This window comes from Oryx dammah, unplaced genomic scaffold (genome assembly GCF_014754425.2).
Source record: "Oryx dammah isolate SB20612 unplaced genomic scaffold, SCBI_Odam_1.1 HiC_scaffold_6, whole genome shotgun sequence".
Taxonomy (NCBI): domain Eukaryota; kingdom Metazoa; phylum Chordata; class Mammalia; order Artiodactyla; family Bovidae; genus Oryx; species Oryx dammah.
The window spans coordinates 31,847,074-31,874,720 of record NW_024070190.1 but is presented as its reverse complement, the minus strand read 5'-3'; the positions used below and the strand labels follow the sequence as shown (position 1 = coordinate 31,874,720).

General features: G+C 50.2%; 1 protein-coding gene across 2 annotated transcripts in view; it reads left to right on the top strand.

The window, feature by feature from the left end:
• The window catches only part of CDH23 (cadherin related 23), a 393,840-nt gene that overhangs the window by 352,578 nt on the left and 13,615 nt on the right, over positions 1-27,647 (top strand). For both annotated transcript variants that reach the window (XM_040242525.1, XM_040242526.1), the window contains 13 exons: positions 1,485-1,706; positions 1,962-2,081; positions 2,714-2,894; positions 14,156-14,289; positions 14,833-15,042; positions 15,578-15,685; positions 17,383-17,485; positions 18,744-18,869; positions 19,561-19,764; positions 21,255-21,713; positions 25,001-25,117; positions 26,226-26,450; positions 27,326-27,495. In XM_040242525.1, coding sequence (XP_040098459.1) covers positions 1,485-1,706; positions 1,962-2,081; positions 2,714-2,894; positions 14,156-14,289; positions 14,833-15,042; positions 15,578-15,685; positions 17,383-17,485; positions 18,744-18,869; positions 19,561-19,764; positions 21,255-21,713; positions 25,001-25,117; positions 26,226-26,450; positions 27,326-27,495 — 2,379 coding nt within the window. The remainder of the gene's footprint in view (positions 1-1,484; positions 1,707-1,961; positions 2,082-2,713; positions 2,895-14,155; positions 14,290-14,832; positions 15,043-15,577; positions 15,686-17,382; positions 17,486-18,743; positions 18,870-19,560; positions 19,765-21,254; positions 21,714-25,000; positions 25,118-26,225; positions 26,451-27,325; positions 27,496-27,647) is intronic.

Sequence of the window (27,647 nt, the reverse complement as noted above, 5' to 3'; positions counted from 1 at the left end):
CACCCAACCCCTGCCAAGATCCAGAGCTGCAGCTGTCCCTGCCTCCCCAGGGGCAGTGACGTCTTCTTGGATGCAGGTCTCCTGTCCATCTGTCTGTCCTTCCACAGGTGATTCCAAAACCAACTCAACCCCCAATAAAGGTGCACATGAGTTGTCTATGTCCAGCTTTTTGCACTCCCTGCCCTTGACAATTGCCTGATCACGTTCGCTCTACCCAGATGTTTTGAAAGTGGTTATAACTTTATTATTGTATTTTATATTAGTCACTACTTATAGTTTGTATGAGTCAGGGTACTGGAAGGAAACAGATGGCCCACTCAGAAAGGGCCCAACTGAAGAGAGCTTAATGGAGGGACTGTTTACAGAGGGCCAGTAAAGCACCCATACACTAAACACTGCAGGAAGCCATTTCCACCCATGGGTGCAGAAAGCAAGAGGGGGATGAGGCAATCAGAGCCCAGTGAGGGCCAGAGCCATGGAAGAGGGGCCACCCAGCAGAAGCACTGCCTCTGGCAGAACTGCAGCGAAGAAAAGGGAGTAGAAACGCCCTCACCCGCTCCCCATCTTCTGCCTGGACCTCCCATGGGCCAAACCATGTGGAAGCCAAATGGCAAGGGAACCCAGGTAAGGCAGTCCACAGAGGACATGCTCCAGGTGGAGAAGCAGAAAAGGGAGGAGGGAAGCCACGGGACAGAGAATACCAGTACGTGGCTAATTTCTTTCTTCCACTTATCGCTTCTGCTTGTGAAGTGCCACGTCAACCACATCTCAGTGGTTCTTGGGTGCTGCTTGCTGAGTTTTGATTGGCTAAGTATTACCTGTGGTCTGATTGGCCCAAACATCCATCAAAAATGGCCAGTCGCTGCAGATTATGGTGTGAAATTGTTCTTGCACTGAAGTCATATGCTGTTAGCTTTATTTTTCACAACTCGACAAATTCTGTCCATGGAACTGCCCCAAACTCAAGGTCCTGCCTCTCAAAAGTGCTGAAAATAGGCATTTCTTCCATTGACCTGAACAGTGGGTGAAGTTTAAAATGCATGGACTGTACACGTTACATTCTTGCTTTTTATGATCTACATGGAGGTCCAGGGTAAGTAAGGCCTGGCCCAGTCAAAGCTCTGGGCTGGAGGCAGTTATTGGAGTTCATCTCATGTGCCAATGTTAATCACTAGATCAGACAAGGATCCTGAGGTTGCATCTGGCCTCAGCAGTGCAATGGTTGATTAGTGATGTCTGCCACTGACATGGACATAGAGTGGTGGTGCAAGCGCCATCTTGGACCAAAGCAGTTACCTAGCTTGGCTCTCAGTGGAGCCTCTGTGATTTCCTCGATCAGCCTGTGACTTCACTCACTCTCCTTCTCTTTACCTCACCATGTTGGATCACACTGAGTAAGTTCAGCCTAGGAACACGTCCAGCTAGCTCCACCTCAAACCCCCCAGCCAGCTGACCGAGGAACCTAATCACGCTCTTCTCCACAGGCCACCACCCACGTGTATGTGACCATCGTGGATGAGAACGATAACGCCCCCGTGTTCCAGCAGCCCCACTACGAGATCTTCCTGGATGAGGGCCCGGACACAGTCAACACCAGCCTCATCACCATCCAGGCCCTGGATCTAGATGAAGGGCCCAATGGCACAGTTACCTATGCCATCGTGGCAGGCAACATCATCAGCACCTTTCGTATCAACAGACACACGGTCAGCAGCTGGTGGAAGGGCCCAGGAAGAGGGTCTGCTGGCTAAAGGGATTGGAGGGAAGTTCAGCGACATCGTGGGGGTGGGGGCAGAGCAAAGATGGAGTCCAGGAGGAAAACAGGACGGCAGCGTGTGCGGGAGGATGAAAAGGCTGGGATAGCAGGGGCTCCTTGTCACAGCCAGGCTCCTAGGGTGGCCAGAGGGCACCCCAGACCCGCGACCCCTTGACCAACCGTTGTCCTTCTCCGTGTCCCACAGGGCATCATCCGTGCTGCCAAGGAACTGGACTATGAGATCAGCCATGGCCGCTACACCCTGATTATCACTGCCACGGACCAGTGCCCCCTCCTGTCACATCGCCTCACTTCTACCACCACGGTGGGTGGATGGGTGGGTGGCACACAGCCCCAGCCTGGACAGCTCCGTGGGCAAACAGGGTAGGGAAAGAGCATTCAGGAGAAACGCCTCAATCCACAAGCCCTGTCCTGGCCTCTGCAACTCACCCAAACTTGCACTGTGACTTTGAGATGACTGCACCTCTCTGTGTGTCTGCAGCTGTGAGACAGATGATTATGCCTACCTTTCTCCCCTTCATGGGGAGAGCACAGACTCTGGTCAAGCCACAGGGGTTCATGTTCCTGGTCTTCTACCTCCTGTGTGACTCTGGGCAAGTCACTCAACCTCTCTGAGCTTCACTTTCCTCCTCTGTAAATGGGGGATAATATACACTGTTTCAGAGTATGGGAGGAGAAAATAAGACCAGGTAAAATGATAATAGTACAGCAATAAGTAGAAGTTCATAGCATTATTATTCATAATATTATTCTGCCCATAGAAAGACTTTGACAATAACAATAATTTATCTACATGTATAGCTTCAAAGACCCTCCCATACCCATTAACCAATACGATCCTTACATCAGCCTGGGAAGCAGAATTTTCAGGTCCACTTTACAGATAAACAGGGCTGGCTAGGGTCTGGCCCTGACTAAGCTTGCCCATCATCTCAGGTGCTTGTGAACGTGAATGACATCAACGACAACGTGCCCACCTTCCCCAGAGACTACGAGGGGCCATTTGATGTCACTGAGGGCCAGCCAGGACCCAGAGTGTGGACCTTCCTAGCCCATGACCAGGACTCAGGCCCCAATGGGCAGGTGGAGTACAGCATCATGGATGGAGACCCTCTGGGTGAGTGGGCCTGAGCTTGGTGATGAGGGTGGCATGACCCAGTGGGCCTCTCCCTGACCTCACTCAGGAATTGGATGAGAAAGGAGATCTTTCTAACTACTAATGGTAGTTTACCCCACAACTGTGCGATCTTGCACTCTCTGGGCCTCAGTTTCCCCATCCATAAGATAATGGAAATAAACTCATCCCAGGAATATGATGAGAACACCCTGAAATCTGGCAGCAGAGGCTAGTAGCCTTGGAAGGTCACAGTGTCCTTTGAGAATCTGATAGAAAACACCAAGGCTCCAGGGAAGAGGAAAGAAGGAAAGAAAAGCATGCTTGCCCCAGACCTTCAGGACCCCCCAAATGCACACCTGAGGGAGCACCCAGACTTCTCTGCACACCTCACCATCATCCCTTAGTAGGCTTCACAGCTGCCTTGGCTGATCCCCTCAGTTGAAGAGCAGTGTTTGCCTGGCCAGAGCAGTTTCTCAAGATAGTTTTTACTCACTTTTGTGAAGTAGGAATCCCAAACTCAAGGCCTACTGGGGCAGTGCAGGAAGCATACATGGGGGGAAAGGTCTGGGCTAGAGAATAGGGAACCAGAGGGCTGTGGCAGCCAATGGTGGTCAGATTGAAATGCAGACCCAGGGGTGAGGACTTCCCATTTTTAAAAAGAAATGATGGAAATCCAAATCGTTGTGAAACATCCTAATTTTTAATTGATCACTCAATAAATATTTATTGACCATATTTGCTGATCACATTCCAGATGCTGAGTATACAGAATGGTAAAAAAAAAAAAAAAAAAATCAGACACAAATCCCTACCTTTATAGAACATGTGTTCTGGTTGGAAGATACAGGCCATGAACATAACTGATTAAGTAGATGACTTTGTCTATTGGGAGGTGCTAAGTGCTATGGAGAAACATAAAGCCAGGAGAATGGGGAGTGCCAGGGTAACGGGATTTTTGGGCTCCAAAATCACTGCAGATGGTGACTGCAACCATGAAATTAAAAGACGCTTACTCCTTGGAAGAAAAGTTATGACCAACCTAGATAGCATGTTGAAAAGCAGAGATATTACTTTGCCAACAAAGGTCCGTCTAGTCAAGGCTATGGTTTTTCCAGTGGTCACGTATGGATGTTAGAGTTGGACTGTGAAGAAAGCTGAGCACTGAAGAATTGATGCTTTTGAACTGTGGTGTTGGAGAAGACTCTTGAGAGTCCCTTGGACTGCAAGGAGATCCAACCAGTCCATTCTGAAGGAGATCAGTCCTGGGATTTCTTTGGAGGGAACGATGCTAAAGCTGAAACCCCAGTACTTTGGCCAACTCATGCGAAGAGTTGACTCATTGGAAAAGACTCTAATGCTGGGAGGGATTGGGGGCAGGAGAAGGGGACGACAGAGGATGAGATGGCTGGATGGCATCACCGACTCGATGGACGTGAGTCTGAGTGAACTCCGGGAGTTGGTGATGGACAGGGAGGCCTGGCGTGCTGCGATTCATGGGGTCACAAAGAGTCAGACACGACTGAGTGACTGAACTGAACTGAGGGTAACGGCTACAGTTTTAGAGAGAATGCTCAAGGAAGACCTGTGCAAGGAGGTGACATTTGAGCAAAGACCTGAAGGAGGTGCTGAATGGGTCGTGTGGATACCCAGGGAAGAGCATGGGAGACAGCAGCGAGTGTAAAGGCTCTCAGGTTGGAGTGTTTCTGGCTTATTCACAGAGGAGCAAAAAGGCCCAGTGATGGGCATGAAGCCAGCAAGGGAAAGAGTAGGGAGAGATGAGATCAGAGAGGTAACAGAGCCAGATGTTGTTGGGTCCTGCAGGCCATTGTGAGGACTTGTCTTCTTCTCCAAGTGATGTGGGAAGCATAAGAGAGCTTTGAGCACCAGAGGGATATGATTTGACCTGAATTTCAATAGGAGCACTCCAGTTCCTGAGCTCAGAACAGAGAAAAGAGGTTAAGGAATGACTGATACGAGCCCCTTGCAGTCACTCAGGCTAGAGATGTGAAGCTAGAACCAGGGAGGCGGCATTGGAGATGATGAGAACTCTAGTATATTTCATAGACAGCCAACAGGATGTGAGATGTAACTCAAGGATGATACTAAGATTGGGGCCTGAGCAACTGTGCCATTAGCAGATGGGAAGACTGCAGGAGGAGCAGGAAAAGTGGGTTGGGGGAATGGGAAAGGTGAAGTTAGGTTTGAGATGTCAGATTATTGTTCAGTTGCTCCGACTTTGTGACCCCATGGACTGCACCACAACAGGCTTCCCTGTACTTCACCATCTCCCAGAATTTGCTAAAACTCATGTCTATTGAGTGAGTGATGCCATCCAACCATCTCATCCTCTGTCGCCCCCTTCTCCTCCTGCCCTCAATCTTTCCCAGCATCAGGGTCTTTTCCAGTGAGTTGGCTCTGTGCAGCAGGTGGCCCAAGTACTGGAGCTTCAGCATCAGTCCTTCCAATGAATATTCAGCATTAATTTCCTTTAGGATTGACTGGTTTGATCTCCTTGCTGTCCAAGGGACTCTCAAGAGTCTTCTCCAGTACCACAGTTTGAAAACATCAGTTCTTTGGTGCTTAGCCTTCTTTATGGTCCAACTCTCACATCTTCACATAACTACTGGAAAAACCATAGCTTTGAGTATACGGACCTTTGTCAGCAAAGTGATATCTGTGCTTTTGAATATGCTGTCTAGGTTTGTCATTTCTTTGCCCTTTCTTCCAAGGAGCAAACGTCTTTTAATTTCATGTCTGCAGTCACTGTCCACAGTGATTTTGGAGCCCAAGAAAATAAAGTTTCTCACTGTTTCTATTGTTTCCCCATCTATTTGCCATGAAGTGATGGGACTGAATACCATGATCTTAGTTTTTTGAATGCTGAGTTTTAAGTCAGCTTTTTCACTCTCCTCTTTCACCTTCATCAAGAAGCTCTTTAGTTGCTCTTCACCTTCTGCCGTTAAAGTAGTACCATCTGCATATCTGTGGTTGTCGATATTTCTTCCAGCAATCTTGATTACAGCTTGTGATATAAATCCAGGCTGGCATTTCGCATGATGTAGTCTGCATATAAGTTAAATAAGCAGGGTGACAGTATACAGCCTTGACATACTCCATTCCCAATTTTGAATCAGTCCATTGTTCCATGTCCAGTTCTAACTGCTGCTTCTTGTCCTGCATACAGGCTTCTCAGGAGATAGGTTAGGTGGTTTGGTATTCCCATCTCTTTAAGAATTTTCCACAGTTTGTTGTGATCGAGACAATCAAAGGCTTTAGTCTTTTTCTGGAATTTTCTTTTTCTATGATCCAATGGATGTTGGCAATTTGATACCTGGTTCCTCTGCCTTTTCTAAATCCAGCTTGTATATCTGGAAGTTCTCAGTTTACATACTGCTGAAGCCTAGCTTGAAAGATTTTGAGCATAATCTTCCTAGCATGTGAAATAAGTACAATTGTACGATAATTTGAACGTTTCTTTGGCATTATATTTCTTTGGGATTACAATGAAAACTGATATTTTCCAGTCCTGTGGCCACTACTGAGCTTTCCAGATTTGCTGGCATATTGAGTACAGCACTTTCACAGCATTAACTTTTAGGGTTTGAAATAGCTCAGCTGGAATTCCACCACCTCCACTAGCTTTGTTCGTAGTAATGCTCCTAAGGCCCACTTGACTTCACACTCTAGGATGTCTGGCTCTAGGTGAGTGACCACACCATCATGGTTATCTGGGTCATTAAGACGTTTTTTATACAGTTTTTTGAAATAGCTCAACTGGAATTCCATCACCTCCACTAGCTTTGCTCATAGTGATGCTTCTTAAGGCCCACTTGACTTCACATTCCAGGATGTCTGGCACTAGGTGAGTGATCGCACCATTGTGATTATCTGGGTCATGAAGATCTTTTTTGTATAGTTCTGTGTATTCTTGCAGCCTCTTCTTAATAGCTTCTGCTTCTGTTAGGTCCATACCATTTCTGTCCTTTATTGAGCCCATCTTTTCATGAAATGTTCCCTTGGTATCTCTAACTTTCTTGAAGAGATGTCTTGTCTTTCCCATTCTATTGTTTTCCTCTCTTTCTTTGTATTGATGGCTGAGGAAGGCTTTCTTATCTCTCCTTGCTATTCTTTGGAACTCTGCATTCAGATGCTTATATCTTTCCTTTTCTCCTTTGCTTTTCGCTTCTCTTCTTTTCACAGCTATTTGTAAGGCCTCTTCAGAGAGCCATTTTGCTTTTTTGCATTTCTTTTTCTTGGGGATGGTCTTGATCCCTGTCTCCTATACAATGTCATGAACCTCTGTCCATAGTTCATCAGACACTGTCTATCAGATCTAGTCCCTTAAATCTATTTCTCACTTCCACTATATAATCATAAGGGATTTGATTTAGGTTATACCTGAATGGTCTGGTGGTTTCCCCACTTTCTTCAGTTTAAGTCTGAATTTGGCAATAAGGAGTTCATGATCTGAGCCACAGTCAGCTCCTGGTCTTGTTTTTGCTGACTGTATAGAGCTTTTCCATCTTTGGCTGCAAAGAATATAATCAATCTGATTTTGGTGTTGACCATCTGGTGATGTCCATGTGTAGAGTCTTCTCTTGTGCTGTTGGAAGAGGGTGTTTGCTATGACCAGTGCGTTCTCTTGGCAAAACTCTGTTAGTCTTTGCCCTGCTTCATTCTGTACTCCAAGGCCAAATTTGCCTGTTACTCCAGGTGTTTCTTGACTTCCTACTTCTGCATTCCCTTCCTACTTTTCCAGTCCCCTCTAATGAAAAAGACATCTTTTTGGGGTGTTAGTTCTAAAAGATCTTGTAGGTCTTCACAGAACTGTTCCCCTTCAGCTTCTTCAGTGTTACTGGTAGGGGCATAGACTTCAATTACTATGATATTGTATGGTTTGCCTTTGAAACGAACAGAGATCATTCTGTCATTTTTGAGACTGCATCCAAGTACTGCATTTCGGAGTCTTTTGTTGACCATGATGGCTACTCCATTTCTTCTAAGGGATTTCTGCCCACAGTAGTAGATATAATGGTCATCTGAGTTAAATTCACCCATTCCTGTCCATCTTAGTTCACTGATTCCTAGAATGTTGACTTTCACTCTTGCCATCTCCTGTTTGACCACTTCCAATTTGCCTTGATTCATGGACCTAACATTCCAGGTTCCTATGCAGTATTGCTCTTTATAGCATCGGACCTTGCTTCTCTCACCAGTCACATCCCCAACTGGGTGTTGTTTTTGCTTTGGCTCTATACTTTCACTCTTTCTCGAGTTATTTCTCCACCGAGCTCCAGTAGTATATTGGGCACCTACCGACTTGGAGAGTTCCTCTTTCGGTGTCCTATCTTTTTGCCTTTTCATACTGTTCATGGAGTTCTCAAGGCAAGAATACTGAAGGGGTTTGCCATTACCTTCTCCAGTGGACCACTTTCTGTCAGACCTCTCCACCATGACCCTCCCGCCTTGGGTGGCCCCACAGGGCATGGCTTAGTTTCATTGAGTTAGGCACAGCTGTGGTCCGTGTGATCAGATTGGCTAGTTGTCTGTGAGCGTGGTTTCAGTGTGTCTGCCCTCTGATGCCCTCTCTCAGCGCCTACCGTCTTACTTGGGTTTCTCTTACCTTTATGTGCGAATGGAATTCCAGTTGAGCTGTTTCAAATCCTGAAAGATGATGCTGTGAAAGTGCTACCCTCAATATGTCAGCAAATTTGGAAAACTCAGCAGTGGCCACAGGACTGGAAAAGGTCAGCTTTCATTCCAATCTCAAAGAAAGGCAATGCCAAAGAGAGCTCAAACTACCACACAGTTGCACTCATCTCACACGCTAGTAAAGGAATGCTCAAAATTCTCCAAGCCAGGTTTCAGCAATACTTGAACCGTGAACTTCCAGATGTTCAAGCTGGTTTTAGAAAAGGCAGAGGAACCAGAGATCAAATCTCCAACATCCGCTGGATCATCGAAAAAGCAAGAGAGTTCCAGAAAAACATCTATTTCTGCTTTATTCACTATGCCAAAGCCTTCGACTGTGTGGATCACAATAAACTGTGGAAAATTCTGAAAGAGATAGGAATACCAGACTACCTGACCTGCCTCTTGAGAAATCTGTATGCAGGTCAGGAAGCAACAGTTAGAACTGGACATGGAACAACAGACTGGTTCCAAATAGGAAAAGGAGTACGTCAAAGCTATATATTGTCACCCTGCTTATTTAACTTATATGCAGAATACATCATTAGAAATGCTGGGCTGGAAGAAGCACAAGCTGGAATCAAGATTGCCAGGAGAAATATCAATCACCTAAGATATGCAGATGACACCACCCTTATGGCAGAAAGTGAGAAAGAACTAAAGAGCCTCTTGATGAGAGTGAAAAAGTTGGCTTAAATCTCAACATTCAGAAAACTAAGATCATGGCATCTGGTCCCATCACTTTATGGCAAATAGATGAGGAAACAGTGTCAGACTTGATTTTTTAGGGACTCCATAATCACTGCAGATGGTGATTGCAGGCATGAAATTAAAAGACACTTACTCCTTGGAAGGAAAGTTATGACCAACCTAGACAGCATATTAAAAAGCAGAGACATTACTTTGTCAACAAAGGTCCATCTAGTCAAGGCTATGGTTTTTCCAGTGGTCATGTATGGATGTGAGAGTTGAACTATAAGGAAAGCTGAGCACCGAAGAATTGATGCTTTTGAACTGTGGTATTGGAGAAGACTCTTGAGAGTCCCTTGGACTGCAAGAAGATTCAACCAGTCCATCATAAAGGAGATCAGTCCTGGGTGTTCATTGGAAGGACTGATGTTGAAGCTGAAACTCCAATACTTTGGCCACCTGATGCGAAGAGCTGACTCATTTGAAACCCTGATGCTGGGAGGGATTAGGGGCAGGAGGAGAAAGGGACGACAGAAGATGAAATGGTTGGATGGCATCACCGATTCAATGGACATGAATTTGGGTAAACTCCAGTTGGTGATGGACAGGGAAGCCTGGTGTGCTATGGTTCATTGGGTTGCAAAGAGTCGGGCATGACTGAGAGACTGAACTGAACTGATTCAGTCATTTGTGTATTCTTGCCATCTCTTCTTAATCTCTTCTGCTTCTGTTAAGTCCTTGCCATTTCTGTCCTTTATTGTGCCCATCTTTGCATGAAGTGTTCCCTTGGTATCTCCAGTTTTCTTGGAGAGATCTAGTCTTTCCTGTTCTGTTGTTTTCCTCTATTTCTCTTCATTATTCACTTAAGAATGCTTTCTATCTCTCCTTGATATTCTCTGGGAATCTGCATTCAGTTGGGTATATCTTTCCCTTTCTCCTTCGCCTTTCACTTCTCTTCTTTTCTCAGATATTTGTAAGGCCTCCTCACACAACCACTTTGCCTTCTTGCATTTCTTATTCTTGGGGATGGATTTGGTTACCACCCCCTGTACACTGTCATGAACCTCCATCCATAGTTTTTCAGGCACTCTGTCTACCAGATCTAATCCCTTGAATCTATTTGTCACCTCCACTGTATAATCATAAGGGATTTGATTTAGATCATACCTGAATGGCCTAAAGGTTTTCACTATTTTTTTCAAGTTGAACCTGAATTTTGCAGTAAAGAGCTGATGATCTGAGTCACAGTCAGCTCCAGGTCTTTTTTTTTGCTAACTCTGTAGAGCTTCTCCATCTTTGGCTGCAAAGAATATAATCAGTCTGATTTTGGTATTGACCGTCTGGTGATGTCCATGTGTAGAGTCATCTCTTGTGTTGTTAGAAGAGGGTTTTTGCTATGACCAGTGCCTTCTCTTGGCAAAACTCTGTTAACCTTTGCCCTGCTTCATTTTGTACTCTAAGGCCAAACTTGCCTGTTTCTCCAGGTATGTCTTGACTTCCTACTTTTGCATTCCAGTCCCCTGTGATGAAAAGGGCATCTTTTTTTGGTGTTAGTTCTAGAAGGTCTTGTAGGTCTTCACAGAACAGCTCAACTTCATCTTCTTTGATGTTAGTGGTTGGGGCATAGACTTGGATTGCTGTGATACTGAATGGTTTGCTATGGAAACAAACTGAGATCATTCTGTTGTTTTTGAGATTGCATCCAAGTACTGAATTTCAGACTCTTGTTGACTCTGTGGGCTACTCCATTTCTTCTAAAGGATTCTTGCCCACAGTAGCAGATATAATGTCAGATATGGCTTGGGTATACAAACCAGGAGTTCAGGAGAGAAGTCTGCTGTTGAGAGAGGTATTTGGGAGTAGTCACCCCAGAGATATAGGAAGGCATGAGATGAGAGGAGTGCATTGAGATAGCTGACAGAGGAGAATAGAGCCTGGGATGAATTTTCAGTTAAGAGACTATAAAAGCAAAGCTACTTCTGTAGGGCCAGACTTGGAGCCCCTCTGTCCAGAGCTCGTGATGGGTCACTCTGTTCTGATATGTCACTCTGTCATGTCCCAAAAAGTCCTTTCTCTGGCCAAGCACTGTGCCTTCCTGCTTTGCAGCCAGCAGAGCCTGGGCCTCTCTCTGCTATTGCCACACACAGAGGTGCTGTCACTTAACAGGAGTCCTGCTCCTGTTCAGGAGGCTGCCAGAGCCTGCTTGACAGGTGGGTGTTGGGTAGGCAGCTGCGCCCCCTCCCAGGCAGGGGCCCTCTCTGCACCCGCCTCTAGGGTGCAGGGCTCACACACATGGCCAGCAAACTGTTCCCTGGCACCGGTCTTTGCAGTCCTGTGCAGCACCTGCTGAGTTAAATGTACACGTGATCAGGGCCAGCCCAGGAACTTGGGGCCTCATGGAGGCAGGCCGAGAGTAGACATTCAGAGCCCAGAGATAACTTGGGGGCATCACTGAACACAGCCCCCACTCCAGAGGAGATGAGCAGAGGCTGGGAGGGGTGGGGAGGCTGACAGTGCCCTGCTGGAGCAGCTGGCACAGGTCACGACATCCCCTCCCCATCTCTCGCCTCACCTCTGGGTTCACTGACACCATGTTGGTAAACCGGGGGGTGGGGTGCTATTTTACGCAGAGAGCAGGTTTAGCGACACTGTGGGTGAAGGGATGCTCTCCAGGCCACCGAGCTTCAAGGTCACCTTCCCACCACTGCAGTCTGAGCGTGGAGGCGGCTCCTGCTGGGGGGAGACTGAAGGCTGCCTGAGCTCTTCGAGCCCCACTAAGCTGCAAGGAGACACGTGGTCAAAGAGCACTTGGGAAACAGGCATATCACTTGTGCCTCTGCCACTAGCCCCAGCCTTCTCAGAACCTACATCTACCCCTTGTGGTGGGTCCACTCCTGGGACCCCTTTCGTACATCTTCATCTTCTGTGTAAGCCCCGAGCTTCTTCACAGGGATGCCTAGGCTCCCTTTCAGGGGTTCCCCTAATGATATAAAGAGCTGCCATGGGTCCAACACACACAGGGTGAACTGGGCCTTGTCCAGCACCACCCTGCAATGGCATGTCCTTATTAGCCCATTTTTCAGATGAGAACATGAAGGCGAGATTTAATCATATGCCCAAGGGCACATAGGAGTGAGTCAGCATGCATACCTGGATATGACTGTTGGAAAGCCTCTGCTTTTAAACCTCTGTCTCCAGAAGCAGTGGAGTGATGGGGAGTTCAGGCCCCAGGGCAAGCTCTGAGGAGGGCAACTTGCAGTGTGGGGGGCCTTTGACCTGCCCACTGCCTCACTGAGCTCCCCTCGTGCGGCTCTAGCTTGGGCTCAGCACCCATCACCTCAAGCCTGCTCCCCTGAGCTTCAGAACCTCTTCCCTTTCTTCCAGGGGGTTGCTGTCTTTGGAAAGAAGGCAGCTGGCTATCTGCTCGCACATGGCCAGGGACTGAGACAGGGCTGGGAAACCGCTATAAAGGGAATCCCCAGTCCTCTGGAGACCTCAGACTATCAGGCTCAGGAAATCCTGCTTCAAGCAGCTTCTGCCCCCCTAAGCAGGGTGTAGCCCATAGGGCCACTGGGAGCGGAAGGGCTGGTGGAAACTCCCAGCTGCAGGTGGGCCTCAGATGGGCTGTTTTGGTAAATCAGAGCAGTGGGAGCTGGGGGCAGAGAGTTATGAGGTAGGATGTGGAGGAGCAGGCAGAGCAAAGTGTTGGGAAGCTTAGGCCTCTGTCCTTACCGCACCCTGAGGCTGTGTGTCTGAACAAGTCAGTGCCCCACCCTAAGCCTCTGCCCCTAAATGTCAAAAGGGAAAGTGAAGAAAGTAACTTTCTCCTTGTCCCCATTTCCTGGGAGAGTGAGTGGAGAGGAGCCCCTCTTCCTCAAGGTCTCTGCTGCTCCTCCCTTGTTCATCTTCTCTCACTGTCAGCCCCCTGAGCGCTCCCATCCAGCTGGGACCCCACTCACACCCCTGGCATTCCCCAACCCTGCTCTTTTCCTCCCCTCCCTCCCTGATCTGACCCCTCCCACCCTGGCCAGCTCTGAGTGCTGTGAAATGAGATGCAGAGCACTGGGTTTGAGTCCGGGTGCTGTTGTTAACTTGCAGTAGGAGCTTGAACCAGCCATCAGCCTTCTTTCCCGTTTCATTTTCCAAAGGACACCAGATGGTGTCTGAGGTCTCTTCCCATTCAGAGCCTGAGAATCTGAGGTTCTTACTCTAGGCATTTCCAGACATCTGGCCCCTCAGCCAGGCCAAGACAAGGACTGAGGCCACAGGGCCAGCTGAGGGTCCTCAGAAACCTCAGAGAAAGGAAGTCAGGGCCAACCAGGGCCTGAGGAGTGGCCACAGGCCCGGGAGAACTCTGGCTGCGCGCCACCTGGCTCAGTACCAGGGCTGAATGGAGGGCAGCTGGGGGCTTCCCTGTCCTCAGTCCCTCCCACTCCATCCTCCCTGGTGCCTCACCACTGGCAGGGTGTTCCTCTGTGGTAAGCTTTGCCCTTCCCCAATATCCTGTTTTGCAAGATGAGCTATCTGGAAAGAATATCATATTACGAAGTTTCTGATACCTTCGTTCATTGATTTCTGATCAAGGGTGGAAAGAAAGCGGATGCCTGTGTAGAAAGGGAACCCCCGCTTTTTCAACATAACCATCATACCCCAGGTGGTCAGGCTGCCAGGGCCTGAGTGGCCCCTGTCCACTTGTACCCTAGCAGTTATCTGCTCCCTCCGCCTGCGTGTCCCAGCCTTTGGCAGGTCCTGAAGCTGGGGGCGCTGGAGGCCCTTTGCCTTAACTGTAAGGCTCACTGGAGGAAGCGGAAAGAGGCCTGGGCTCCCCACCACTCCCAGCCATTCTCTGCTGACTCCAGCCTCTCCTGGGCGACACCCAGGGGAGTTTCTGATCTCTCCCGTGGAGGGGGTGCTGCGGGTCCGGAAGGATGTGGAACTGGACCGGGAGGCCATCGCTTTCTACAACCTGACCATCTGTGCCCGAGACAGAGGCGTGCCCCAGCTCAGCTCCACGGTGAGTCTGGGGGCCCTGCTCTGCTGGCTTCACCTCCCCACCCCCGAATTCTCCGCAGAGACTCCTCTAAACACTGCCACCCTCAGGCCCAGAGTGGCCTCAGGCTGCTCTAGAGCCAGTCCAGGCCCTCAGGGCCCCTAATAGACCTGCAAGCCCTCGTGGGGCTCACCCGTGGTGGCCGCTCGGCGCTCCCTGGGGAGACTTTGCTGTCAGCCAGGCCTCTGCACCTGTCTCTCTGCTGTTTGCCTCCTGCCTCCGCCTCTTTACCCTTTCTGCCTCCCTCTTATCCTCACTGCCATCCTCTTGCCCCCCATGTCATCGTCTCCCTGTCTTCCTCTTTCTTCCCCATGGCCAGATGCGCCTCTCCCTCTTCAGATGCCCCCTCTTTGCCATCTTGCCCCACTGCCCCCACCTCCACTGTCTCCTTGGCCACCGTGTCCACCGTCCCTATCTCTTCCTCCTCTCCCTCCCTCCATCTCCCTCAGGCCCCCTTCTCTCCTGGTCCTCCTCCTTCACCTCCTCCTCCCCCTTGGCCTGCCTCAGATGCTGGTGGGGATCCGGGTACTGGACATTAACGACAATGACCCTGTGCTGCTCAACCTGCCCATGAACGTCACCATCAGTGAAAACAGCCCCGTCTCCAGCTTCGTCGCTCATATCCTGGCCAGCGACGCTGACAGCGGGTGCAACGCCCTCCTCACCTTCAATATCACTGCAGGCAATCGAGAGCGGGCCTTCTCCATCAATGCCACGGTAGGGCCAAGTCTGACCCCAGGGAAGCCCCCAGGATTTTTGCTAAAAGAGAGGACCTTGCCCTAGGGGTTTTTCTACTCTACTGTCTGGGTTTCTGCTGGTTCCACTTACTCCTCAAGTCTCTGCCCTCCATTGGCACTTGGGGGTCTTTGGAAAGCTTGGAATCTTGGATTCCTAAGTGAGCCACTTCTGGGACCCCCATCACCCCAAGGCTTGTCACGTGCAAGGATGGGACCAGAGCTTTGGTGCCCCTTGTTTGCATCAGGGTGCACCAAGAAGTCCTCACGTGGCCTCTTGGAGTGTTACTAGCTGCTGACCCTGTGGAATCCTCCAAAGGACCATCCCTTTCAGGAAGGGGGGCACTCTTGTCCTAGCAGGACCCTGCTCACCCACTGTGGTTGTCCAGACCGTATCTTTAGCGATTTAGGGAGGTCATCCACAGTCACTCCTGCAGGCAGAGCAGTTGGGCCTCGGTGAGCCAGAGCCCGAAGTGGGGGACAAGTCACCCCTCAACTCACCAGTCTCTACATCCCAGACAGGGATCATCACAGTGAACCGGCCCCTGGACCGCGAGCGGATCCCGGAATACAGGCTGACCATCTCCGTGAAGGACAACCCAGAGAACCCACGCATAGCCAGGAGGGTGAGACTGCAGGGAGTGGGGTGGGGGAGGGGCACGGCTCTGCTGGATTTATCCAGGTGGCATGGCCCGGGCTTAGATGCACTGCAGTTACAGTAACCAAGTGCTCAGTTCAAATCCCATTTCCGCCTATCAGTGGGTGTGTGGCTTTGGCAAGTCAGTTTTCCTTAGCCCCTACTTTCTCTTCTGCTAAATGGACACACACCAAAATCATGGCCTTGAAGGAGCCAGTATCTGTAAAGTCCTTGGCACAGTGCCTGGCACATGGCAAACACTCAGTAAACACCAGCTATCATCTTTTCTCCTCAAACCACTGATACTTGGGCACACAGGACTGAGGGTAGGGGGAGGGTGCGGGCAGGGCAGGGGGGTACATGTACTCACAGCATGTACTCTGGGATTCCAAAAGGGTTACATTTTCCAGGTGGCCTTTCCTTCAAAGGGCTTCCCTGGTGGCTCAGATGGTAAAGAATCTGCCTGCAGTGTGGGAGACATGGGTTCAATTCCTGAGCTGAGAAACCTGGGTTTGATTCCCTGAGCCTGAAGAAGGGAATAGCTACCTACTCCAGTATTCTGGCCTGGAAAACTCCATGGACAGAGGACCCTGGCAGGCTACAGTCCATGGGGTCGCAAAGAGTCAGACATGACTAAGCAACTTTCACTTCACTTTCCCTCGAAAGCCAAAGAGTTGTTTCTCTTTACTAAGAGAAGATGGGTATTGCAAAGCAAACGGTGCATTCAGGGGTCGGGTCAGCCCTCTTCCCTGTCCATGAGGTCTGGGTCTTGGACATGAGTCCTAGGGTCTGGCTCATCTCACTCTGCTTCTGACTAGTTGGTGGCTCAGCCCTTTCTGGGCCTTCGTTTTCGTGCCTGTACAGGCTGAGGAGCCTTAAGGCTGGAGGTCCTTGCTGACCGCCAGCATTCTCATCCCGTGTGCCTTCACTTTCTTCCTTCCTTCTCTCACTCATACCTTTTCCTCCTGCTGTCACGCCCTCCTCCTCCCCGACAGACACCTGCCCTCTTAGGAGGGCCTGGGGCATGCCGGAAAGGAACAGCATGGAGTGAAGGGAAGGAAGCTTGGAGGCTGCTGGGCCCCATCCTGCTGCTAACTTGCCATGCAGCTTTGAGTAGTCACTGCCCTCTCTGGTTCCCCCATGTCTACAGTGAAGAAGCTTCCAGGGTCCTGGGAGGTTCCGAGAGAGAAGGATTGTACCTGTGGTTTTTTTTTTTTTTTTTTTTTTTTTTTTTTTTGTACCTGTGGTTTTTGAAAGGTGTGAAGTGCAGTACCAGATTGAACTCTGACCAGGGTATGAAGCCAGCTAGGAGGATCTGGAAACTAAGGTTCATCTTCCTGGCCGAAGTCCTTCCTTATCATGAGATGGAACATGACTCAATACCATTTACATCTGTTCTCCTGTGAACTTCACACATCTCTGTGAAAAGGAGTTAAGATCCCCATTCATCAGATTGGAAAACTGAGTCCCAGAGAAGGGAAAAGATTTGCCCAAGGCCACCCTGTGAGCTGCTAGCATAGCTGGGGCTTGAACCCAGGTCTCTGGACCCATGGTGTGGGCTCTTTAATCATCTACCTCTCTTCCTTGACCTTTCTCCCACCCCACTTCTCAGTCTTCCTCCCCTGGAGCACTTTGCCAGAACCAGAACATGGCCTACAGCCTGTCCTCCCGTTGTGCCTCCCACAGGATTTTGACTTGCTGCTTATCTTTCTTGCGGATGAGAATGACAACCACCCCCTCTTTACTGAGAGCACCTACCTGGCGGAGGTGATGGAGAACTCTCCTGCTGGTAGGTGCTGGGCCCGCCTGGGAACCCCTGCTGCTACCAGGCACCCCCTGAGCTCAGATGCCGAGGACTTCCTGTGCCTGCTCGGGGCCCAGCTGAGGCCTGGCTGAACACAGAGCTGGCAAGTGCAGAAGGGTGTGGTGGGAGAAGGGAGTGTAGCTCTGAAGGGCTGGAGGACCAGGGCTGCCAGGCTCCTAGAGGCCACCAAGGAGGCCACAGGTCTGGTTGGAGGCAGTCATTGGTCCCTAAGACTGAGAAGAGCCCCACTTGCCCTCCTCGAGGGGCATTTAGCCATAAAGCTACCCAGGAGGGGAGTAAGCCCACTCTTCGTGCTCCCCCAACTCCAGGAGCATAGGGCCTCCTGGAGGCTTCTGAGAGCTCAGGGAGCATCTGAAATCAGAAGGCGGGCCAGCCCCCTCACAGATCAGTGTGGCTCTCCCCACACACACGTGCACTGCGTCTCCTCTTCACTGCCTCCCCGAGCACATCCTCTCACTCGCTCTCCAGCCTCCCCAGCCCCCAGAGCTTGGAGTCTTAAGTTGGCAAGAGGTGAGCTGGGATACTCCCTGTCTCTGGCTGGCTGTCTCCCCTGTAGGGATATGAATCTTAAACCTACCTGTGTATATGCTCACACATGTGCGAGTGCACGCCCATGTGAGGCATATGTGCAGCTTACACGTGTGCAGAGATACACAGGGGTGCCTGCACGATGCACTCCATGTGCAGATACAACCGCCTGCGGAGGCAGAATACACAGGCGGGGCCTCCCAGGCCTGCAAGCATTCGAGAGTGAGTGCTCGTGACCGTGTAAACACAGAGTCTGGTGCACACATGTGGGTTCCTAGCCTTGAATGGTCAGGCAGCTGTTGGGAGCATTGTATACACACATGCATGGGCAGACTGGGCTGGGGGTGCATACCTAGACAGGGCCCCCACACGGGGAGGGGACGTCAGGGAGCCCCCAGACCCTCCCACGGTGGCCAGCCTCAAAGGCTGCTGGGAAGGCCGGCGTGCTCCGGGCGGGCCGGAGGGGCTTGCTCACCGCTGTTGTGTTTTCTCCCCAGCAGGGCTTTGAGGCTGCTCCCCAAGCATCTGCGTCAGTCTGCCAAGGCTGCCGCAGCCCGGCCCAGGGCCCCACAACCTGTCCGCCTCACCTCCCCTCCTCTCATCCATTGTCCGCCAGGGCCCCCGGGGGGGGGGGGGGGGGGGGGGGGGGGGGGGCTCAAGTTGGCCCTGCAGTGACCCCTCTCCCCCGGCCTAGGGACCTCCCTGACGGTGCTCAACGGGCCCATCCTGGCCCTGGATGCAGACCTGGATGTCTACGCTGTGGTGACCTACCAGCTGCTGGGCGCCCAGAGTGGGCTTTTTGATATTGACAACAGCACCGGTGAGGCCTCTGCACGCGCCCCCAGCTCTCCCAGCCCAGCTCCAAGTCTTCCTTCTACCAGTCTCCACCACCAGATCTAGGGTCTCCTTTCTCAGTGCTGGGTCCAGGCTCTCCAGAGGGACCCTGTTCCTCATAGCCCCCATCTTACAGCTGGATTAGGCCACCCAGGGGCCAGCAAGGAAGAACCAGGAAGAGGCTTGGGGTCAACAGAAGTGACCTGCAGACGCATAAACTCAGCCTCAGTAAAGAGCCCCCAAAACCCACTCCCTCTTCTCTCCTCCCCCGCCTGGAGGATGGGGCCCCTAGTCTTCCAGAGGAAGCAAACCATCCTCAAGCCAGACTCAAAACTCCTGTGTTGCTTCAGTCTGGGCCTGGCCAGTGTGGTGGCAGGGGGCAAGGAGGGATGTGCTGGCACCTCTCTCATCAGAGCTGCTCAGCCCTCCAGCCTGAGGCTCATCTCAGGCAGAGCTCTGGAGAATTGCCAAGGACACCTGGGGAGGGGGCCTCCCTAAACATTGGTCGTTGAACCGTGGCGGAAGAAAGTCACTGTGTTGCTTTCTCTGCTCCTCTTTCATCTCTGTCCCCATCACGCCTTACCTTTTTCTGTCCCCCCGGGTTGGTTCTTGCCCGGTTTCCCCACCATATCCTTTATCCTTTGTATCTCCCTGGCCGGTGGTGCTGCTGGTACCAGGTGTGGTTACAGTGAGGTCAGGTATCATCATTGACCGGGAGGCCTTCTCACCCCCCGTCCTGGAGCTGCTGCTGCTGGCTGAGGACATCGGGCTGCTCAATGGCACCGCCGACCTGCTCGTCACCATCCTGGATGCCAATGACAACTGGCCCACCTTTAGCCCTGCCGCTGTCACCGTCCACCTGCTGGAGAACTGCCCACCAGGTAGGCAGGGGTCAGGCCCTAGTCCCCAGCCCCCAGACGGGAGCTGGTCGTGTGTGGGGATTGGAGCCTCACAGTTTGGAGGCAGAAGTCACCTCCAGTGGGGAGAGGGATGGACAGCAGGGTGGGCAGAGAGGGTGTCAGGAGGCCCAAGTCCCCCTCCCGTCCTTTCTCAGACCTACAGTGTCTTGTGTACAAACAAGATTATTAAGATACGTTCCCTCCATGTTCCTGTATGGAAAGACTGATTGTTTCAAAGTCAAAAGAGGATTAACATTATTTCCATCAAAATCAAATATGATTTGGGAGACAAGTTTGATTCTAAAGAACATTTTGAAAAATAAGTGTAATAAAGCTAGATTTGTCTTACCAGGTTTTACAACATATTACCAGTATTTAAAACCACATGATAAGAACACAGGACTCTGAGACAAAGTAGCCCAGCAACGGTGATGGGTAGATTAAGAAATGTAACACTGTCATAAAGGAAACAGTGAAACCGGTAGTGAAAACTGTTTAGTGTGCAAAACATTTGCTCATATTTAGTGTAGATTCTCATCCCATATCAGACACCAGAAAGAAACCCAAAGACACCCTAAAGAAAATACAAAAGAGTATAAAACATGAAAAAATAAGAGAAGACACTTCAGGTGAATATTTATCTGCTTTAAAGATAAGGTTCTAAGCATTTAAGAAACAGAAGAACATAAAAAAGGGAAAAATATTAAATTCTGGTACATATGAACCATTTCAACTTCTTTACATCATATAACCAGTATCAAAAGATGAACTAAAAACTAAGAACAAAAGATATTTATCACAAGTTATTATAATTATATAATTAGTATAAATTGACCAAAAATGGGCAAAGAACAAAAACTGACACTTTGCAGAAGATACAACTAATCATTGAATTATTAAAAAATTGTTCAGTCTCAAATCATCAAAATAAATAGGAAAAATCAAAATAAATAAGCAAAATAAAATAGGACACCATTTTCCTAGAAAATTGCAGATGAAAAAATGCATAAAAGAGGGATGCTTATTTGCAAAATAGTATTAGACTCACAGACTTTGAAAACAAATTTATGGTTACCAAAAGAAGCTGGGGGTGGAGGGATAAATTAGGAGCTTTGGATTAACAGATACACATGAATATGTATAAAACAGATAACAAGGACCTACTGTATAGCACTGGGAACTATATTTAATATTCCTGCAACAACCTATAATATAAAAGAATATATATTATATATATATATATAACTGAATCACTCTGCTGTACATCTGAAACTAGTACAACATTGTAAATCAACTATACTTCAATTGAAAATAAATAAATTTAAAAATAAATATATAACAAAATAACAAAGATAGGTGCTAGCAAGGCTATTGTAGGAAGAGGCCCTTGTGACCCCCAAGGAAAGTATCTCAGTGTAATGCTTTTATATAAAAGGTAACTGTTCAGCTGCTCCCCACTCCCACCCCCACAGGATTCTCAGTCCTTCAGATCACAGCCACAGATGAGGACAGTGGCCTCAATGGGGAGCTGATCTACCGAATAGAAGCTGGGGCTCAGGACCGCTTCACCCTCCACCCAGTCACCGGCATCATCCGAGTCGGCAATGCCACCATCGACAGGGAGGAGCAGGAATCGTATAGGCTGACAGTGGTGGCCACCGACCGGGGCACCGTCCCTCTCTCGGGCACAGCCATCGTCACCGTCCTTATCGATGACATCAATGACTCCCGCCCCGAGTTCCTCAACCCCATCCAGACGGTGAGCGTGCTGGAGTCAGCTGAGCCAGGCACTATCATTGCCAACGTCACCGCCATTGACCGTGACCTCAGTCCTAAGCTGGAGTACCACATCATCGGCATCGTGGCCAAGGATGACACTGACCGCCTGGTGCCTGACCAGGAGGACGCCTTTGCCGTGAATATCAACACAGGTACAAAAGCCTGCTCCCTCCAACCCTCCTCCGGACTCCCTGCCCAGTCTGCTGGCTCTCTGCTTTCTCCCTTACCCTCCTCCTTGCTGCTCCCCCTCTCTGCTCCTCCCTACCCGTCAGCTGCTCCTTCCTCCTCTCTTCTTCCTCCTGCTGACACCATGTCCTTCCCTCTCTTTGCTGTCTCTCCCCTGGCTCTTTCCCTCTCTCCCTTCTCTTCTTCCTTCTCCCTTGACCAGCTCCCTAATTATCTTACTCTACCAGTATTGTATGAGTGTGCCCATCTCACCACACTCGTGATGGCATTAAATATTATAGGAAAATTGCATTTTTGAATATGCATTTCGTTAATAACTGAGTAGCCGAACACTTTCTTCATATGTATCCAGGCCATTTAACTTCTTTCTAAGTTTCACACACACACACATATATATATAGGTACACACACATATATGTTTCTGTGTTATATGTGTGTGTATGTATACCCTTAATGATTTTTTTTTACACTATCACAAAACAAAGGGAAACTGTGGCTTGTCTATTACAATTTTTGCAGCTTATAACTTTGACTTTAATTTCATTATTTTTCTAAAAGTTCAGCATTTTTGCCTCTGAGGGGAGTTAAGGAGGAGACATAGGACTAACTTACAGGTGTACTCCTTGGATGGCCCAGAGAAGTGACAGAAAAACTAACATAGCTATGACAAAATGCTAAAAATCATTGTTATTCAGAGAAATGCATAGTAAAACAGCAGTGAGATACTGGTTTTCCATATGTGATCAGCAGACATTAGGGTGCTGGACAGTATTGAGTGTTGGTGACAATGTGGGACCATCATACACTACTGTAGGAATTTTGACTAATTTCATATCTAGACAGCAGTCCAGCAATACCCAATGACCCAGCAATTCTGCTCCTAGATGTATGTCCCGAGGAAGCTCTCAGGTTGATAATGAGACTATTTGAGGATGTTTACTGCAGTGTTATTGGTGACAGGAGCTTGGAGGCAACCAAGGCATCCATCCCTGGGATATTGGAGAGTAAACTGTGGTGGGTGCACATCATGGGATACCAGGCAGCTTAGAAGCAATAGATTAGGCTCACACAGAGAAACATGAGGTGGAGGGCGGGGAACCGTAAAATCAAGTACTTACTGAAAATGATAAGAAACAGAATGGGTTATATACATATATATATACTCAAATCCCACTGCATAAATATAAAATACATATACAAAAACAATACATGATTTGCAGGAACACTTTCAATAAATACACTTTAATACACTGCACAAGGGGAGGAGAGACGGGGAGAGAAATGTGAGAACAGAAGGGAAAAGATACACGCATGAAACAAGAGTGATGCCAGTGACCATCATGTGCAAACAACTGAAGACATGATTAACTCAATATGCCTCTGAGGCACAAAGGAAAAAAGAAGACAGGAAAACCGTGAGCCACTAGGAGGAATTAGATGACTTAGTCCTGAGTCAGGTTAGCCAAATTCCCACTGCAGTGGTTTCTCAGGACCATGGAGAGCTGCCCCATGCCCCCACGAGCGTTATGCATACTGTTGCCTCTACCATTTTTTCCTGTTCTCTCTCCAACTGACTATCTTCTCTCTGTTTTCCTTTCCAGTGTCTTCTCTGCCCCTCTTTCTCATGCTTTCCTCCTCCCTTGCTCACCTCTCTCGTTCTTGCTAGAGCCTCAGCCCGCTGGGTGCTCCTCTCCTACTAGGCTCCCCCTTGCTCCCCTAGCTTCCTGCCCCTCTGTCTCTTCCCATCCACCCCATCCCTCCCAAATCTGCCCTGGTCAGCGCTGAGCCCTTCAGTCCCCCATGCCCTACTCTGCTCTATCCCCTCTGCACCCTGAACTAACTGGTGTTAACCCTCTTCTCTCTTCCTCATGGCTGGCAGGCCCACAGGTTTGAGCTCTGTTTCTCTGTCACTTCCCACCTCATCTCTTCTCTGCTTCACCCCATCGCCTTCCTCCATACCCACCGCACCCCCACCACCCTTCCCATCCCGTGGGACCTGGGCCAAGGCCGTGGCCCAGCCTTTGCAGACTGAATGCAGCCACCCTCTCCCCATCCTCGCTCCCCAGCCTCGGGGACGGGGAGCGAGAGTAGGAAGAGGAGGAGGAGGAGGAGGCAGCGGCCCAGGGTAAGTGACTGCCCCACCGTGGGGGACCCGAGGAGGACAGGAGTTCAGCAGGGGGAGTCTGCCAAGGGGGAAGGGAGTCCCAAACACCCCAGTGCCTGAGAGGGAGCTGGGAGAGAGAGGAGGTTTCACCCTAGGATGAGGCCAATGGAGGGAAGAGCCACCAGGCCCTCACACTGGCAGGAAGAAGAGAGGTCCCAACAGAGCCAGGCCTGAGATTGGCAAAACTCAGTCTGTCCAGTTCAAGCCCAAACTTCTGGAGGGCTCCTCTGTGAATCAGGAGCAGGCTAGGGCTTGGGGGCAGAGGGTAGGAGGGAAGGAAACAGCTCTTTGTTGTAGAGTTCTTTTCTCAGGCGGCCATGCCCTGCCCCCCAACCCCATTATCATGACAAGGGGGTGGGCCTTACTGTCCAACTGTGCCACTGCTGTCGCTTCCAGGGACCCCATCAGGGATTTTCAATGCATTGACCTTCCTTTATGCTTGATCTCCCTAGAACACAAGTGTTTTTTAAGTTATAAAATACATATAAAAGTTACCATCATAACCATTTTTAACCGTAAGTTCAGTGGTTCAGTGTATTCATGCCGTTGTGGAATACAGGGTGCTTTTTTTTTTTTTTTTGGCCATGCATTGTGGCTTGTGGGCTCTTAGTTCCCAAACCAGGGATCAAACCCAGGCCCTCGGCAGTGAACACATGGAGTGCTAACCACTGGACCACCAGGAAATTCCAACAAGCATTTTTTTAAACGAGCAATTACATAGCACTTTCTATATGCCAAGCCCTGTTCTAAGCCCTTTACAAATATATTAAATTCATTTAATTGTTATAATCTTCCAAATAGCCCTCTGCGGTAGGTACAGTAATTGTCCTCATTTCACAAATGAGAACACAGGCGTGCAGAGAGGTTAGATAACTGCCGGGCTGGCGAGCACTGAGTGAGGGGCAGAGTGCTGTGCCCCAGCTTGCAGGTGGCTATGGTCTCATCCAGCCAGAGGAGACCAGCAAGTTCCAGATCCACTGGGGCCCACTGCCCATGGTGGGGGTTGGGAGGGTTGGCCAGGAGCACCCCTGGAATGCCTAGATTTTAAGGGGTTCCCCTGGGGCTGAACCTGACTTGGCTGGTCTACAGGGTCTGTAATGGTGAAATCCCCTCTGAACCGGGAGCTGGTTGCCACCTATGAGGTCACTCTCTCTGTGATTGACAATGCCAGCGACCTACCAGAGCGCTCCGTGAGTGTGCCAAATGGTAAGGCCTCTCCCACATGGTCCCATAGAGAGGCAGGCCTGGTCCTGGGAGGGAGCAGCACACCGGCTACAGGGGCTGCCAGTAGTCAGGCTGCATGAGGAGGGGTGGCGGCTGGGGAAGGTGGCAGCTACCACGAGGCTGGGGGTGGCCCTGTGTCCCTGCTGTTAGGCACAGCTCAGCAGTGGCGGATCCAGAAGCCCAGAGCTGTGTGTAATCTTGAACTCTAAGCCTCAGAGTGGGAAGGAGGCATGGTAGACACTGGAAGGGGACTGAGAAAAGGATAGGTTGATGGAGACTTAGGTCGAAATCCCATTGTCAGAACTGGTAACCAGGGTATAGCTGGGATGTGAGACAGGAACTTCCGATCTGCTAAGAAGCCACATGGTCAGGCGAGAAGCAGCAAAGAGAAAGGCAAGGTGACTTGAAGCCACAGACACCACAGCAGAGAAGAGAAGGGCATGCAGGCTGCCTTCTGTGGCTGGGCACAGGCTGTCCTGCCTGCGGCATGAGCCAGGAGGGGCTGCTAGAGGCCCTGAATCTTGCCAAGCAGGGAGCGTGGAGGGGGATTTATGGATGGCGTGGCCTCTGCCATGAGGCAGAGACAGCTGGAGTGGAGGAGATACTGGCTGGGGCTTGGCAGATACTGGCTGCTTATCTTTATAGCCCAGAAGCCCTAGTTTTCAGGAAGGGTGGACCTAGTTGTCTGCTACTTGTCCCAGGCTCAGAGAGCAAAGGGCCCAGGCTGGTTATGCAAAGGGAACAATTCAGAGGGAAACAAAAGGTCGAATCATGGAAAAGGATCTTACAGACCATCCGAGTTCTGTCTCCTGGGACAAGTTAGGAAACAGCAACAGTGATGGCCAGGGCTTCCACCAAGGTTACCAGTCAGTTGGCAGAACCCAAGCCCCTCTCCCTATGGAACAGTGAGCGGCCTGACCAGAGTCCAGGGGCACAGACCACCGCCCGAGGCTAGGGCTGAGCTTCAGGGAGCCCCGGGAGGTCTGTAAGATGCTGCCATCCTCTCTGGGCTCGGCTGAGACTTAGGAAGCCCTGGCCCAGCCACACCGAGGCCCTCTCATGCCACTCTCACCTGCTGCCTCCACTCCAGCCAAGCTGACGGTCAACATCCTGGACGTCAATGACAACACACCCCAGTTCAAGCCCTTCGGGATCACCTACTACACAGAGCGGATCCTGGAGGGGGCCACCCCAGGGACCACACTCATCGCTGTGGCAGCTGTGGATCCCGACAAGGGTCTCAATGGGCTGATCACCTACACCCTGCTGAACGTGATGCCCCCGGGCTATGTCCAGCTGGAAGACTCCTCAGCAGGTAGGTGGGAAGGTCTGCCAGAGGAAGGCTGGGGAATACCTGTCTGTGCCTGCTTAGCCTCCCAGAGGGGCCAGGATCACTTCTCACCCTCCAGTTGAGGTCCCACCATGACCCCTCAGTGGGCGGGGCCAGGTCCGATATGGCTAACATTCTAGTCGCTCCCACATGCCTGACCTAGAAGCATGGATGGGGTGCCTCGCTCTCACTTAGAATGGAAGCCCCCTTCAGCATCTGCTGGAAACCTGGAATAGTCCCTCACCCTCTCTACCACTCTAGCTCCACAATTAGTATCACTCGGGGGACAAGTAGACCAAGAGACAAGTGTCCCAGAGGAGGTCCTCTACTTGTTTTTGTACATCCCGCCCCACACACTTTTTTTAAACTATTCCCTCTTTTTCTTTTTCTGACTGCACTACGTCCTGGTTGGTGTGCATGGACTTTCTCTAGTTGCAGTGCTAAGGCTTCTCATTGCCTTGGCTTTCTTTAGAGCACAGGCTCGAAGTATGCCTCAGTAGTTGTGGTGCAAGGCTCAGCTGCTCCACAGCACGTGGAATCTTAGCAGACCCATATCCCCTGTCTTTGGCAGGGATTGAATCCATATCCCCTGCATAGGCAGGCGATTTCTTAACCACTGGACCATCAGGGAAGTCCCTTTCTGCCTTGTGAAAAGCTCTCTCGCCCTTCCAGTGAGGAGAAGAGCTAGACACCAGTTATTCTCGGCCCTCTGGCCAGCCGCTGGGCAGTGATGCCTAGCTACCCTTCTCCCTCAGTGGACCATGCTCATCCTCAGAGCCCCAGATCCTTCTCTTCCCACTTCAGAGAGCTTCCACGAGTGAGGGGTGGCCAGGATGGCAGCGAGAGTCTCTGTGTCTTAGGGAAGGTCATTGCCAACGAGACCGTGGACTATGAGGAAGTGCACTGGCTCAACTTCACCGTGAGGGCCTCAGACAATGGGTCCCCACCCCGGGCAGCTGAGATCCCTGTCTACCTGGAGATTGTGGACATCAATGACAACAACCCCATCTTTGACCAGCTGTCCTACCAGGTGGGTGGCCAGACACTGGGTCTGGGACCCATGCCCATTCTGTGGGACCTTTGGGCACCTTCCACTCCCACCTGCTGGCCCTCAAGTGCTGTGGGGATGACCATCCTTGAGTAGCTTGATGCTCTGTGTTGTCTGCATCAGTGAGTTTCTTG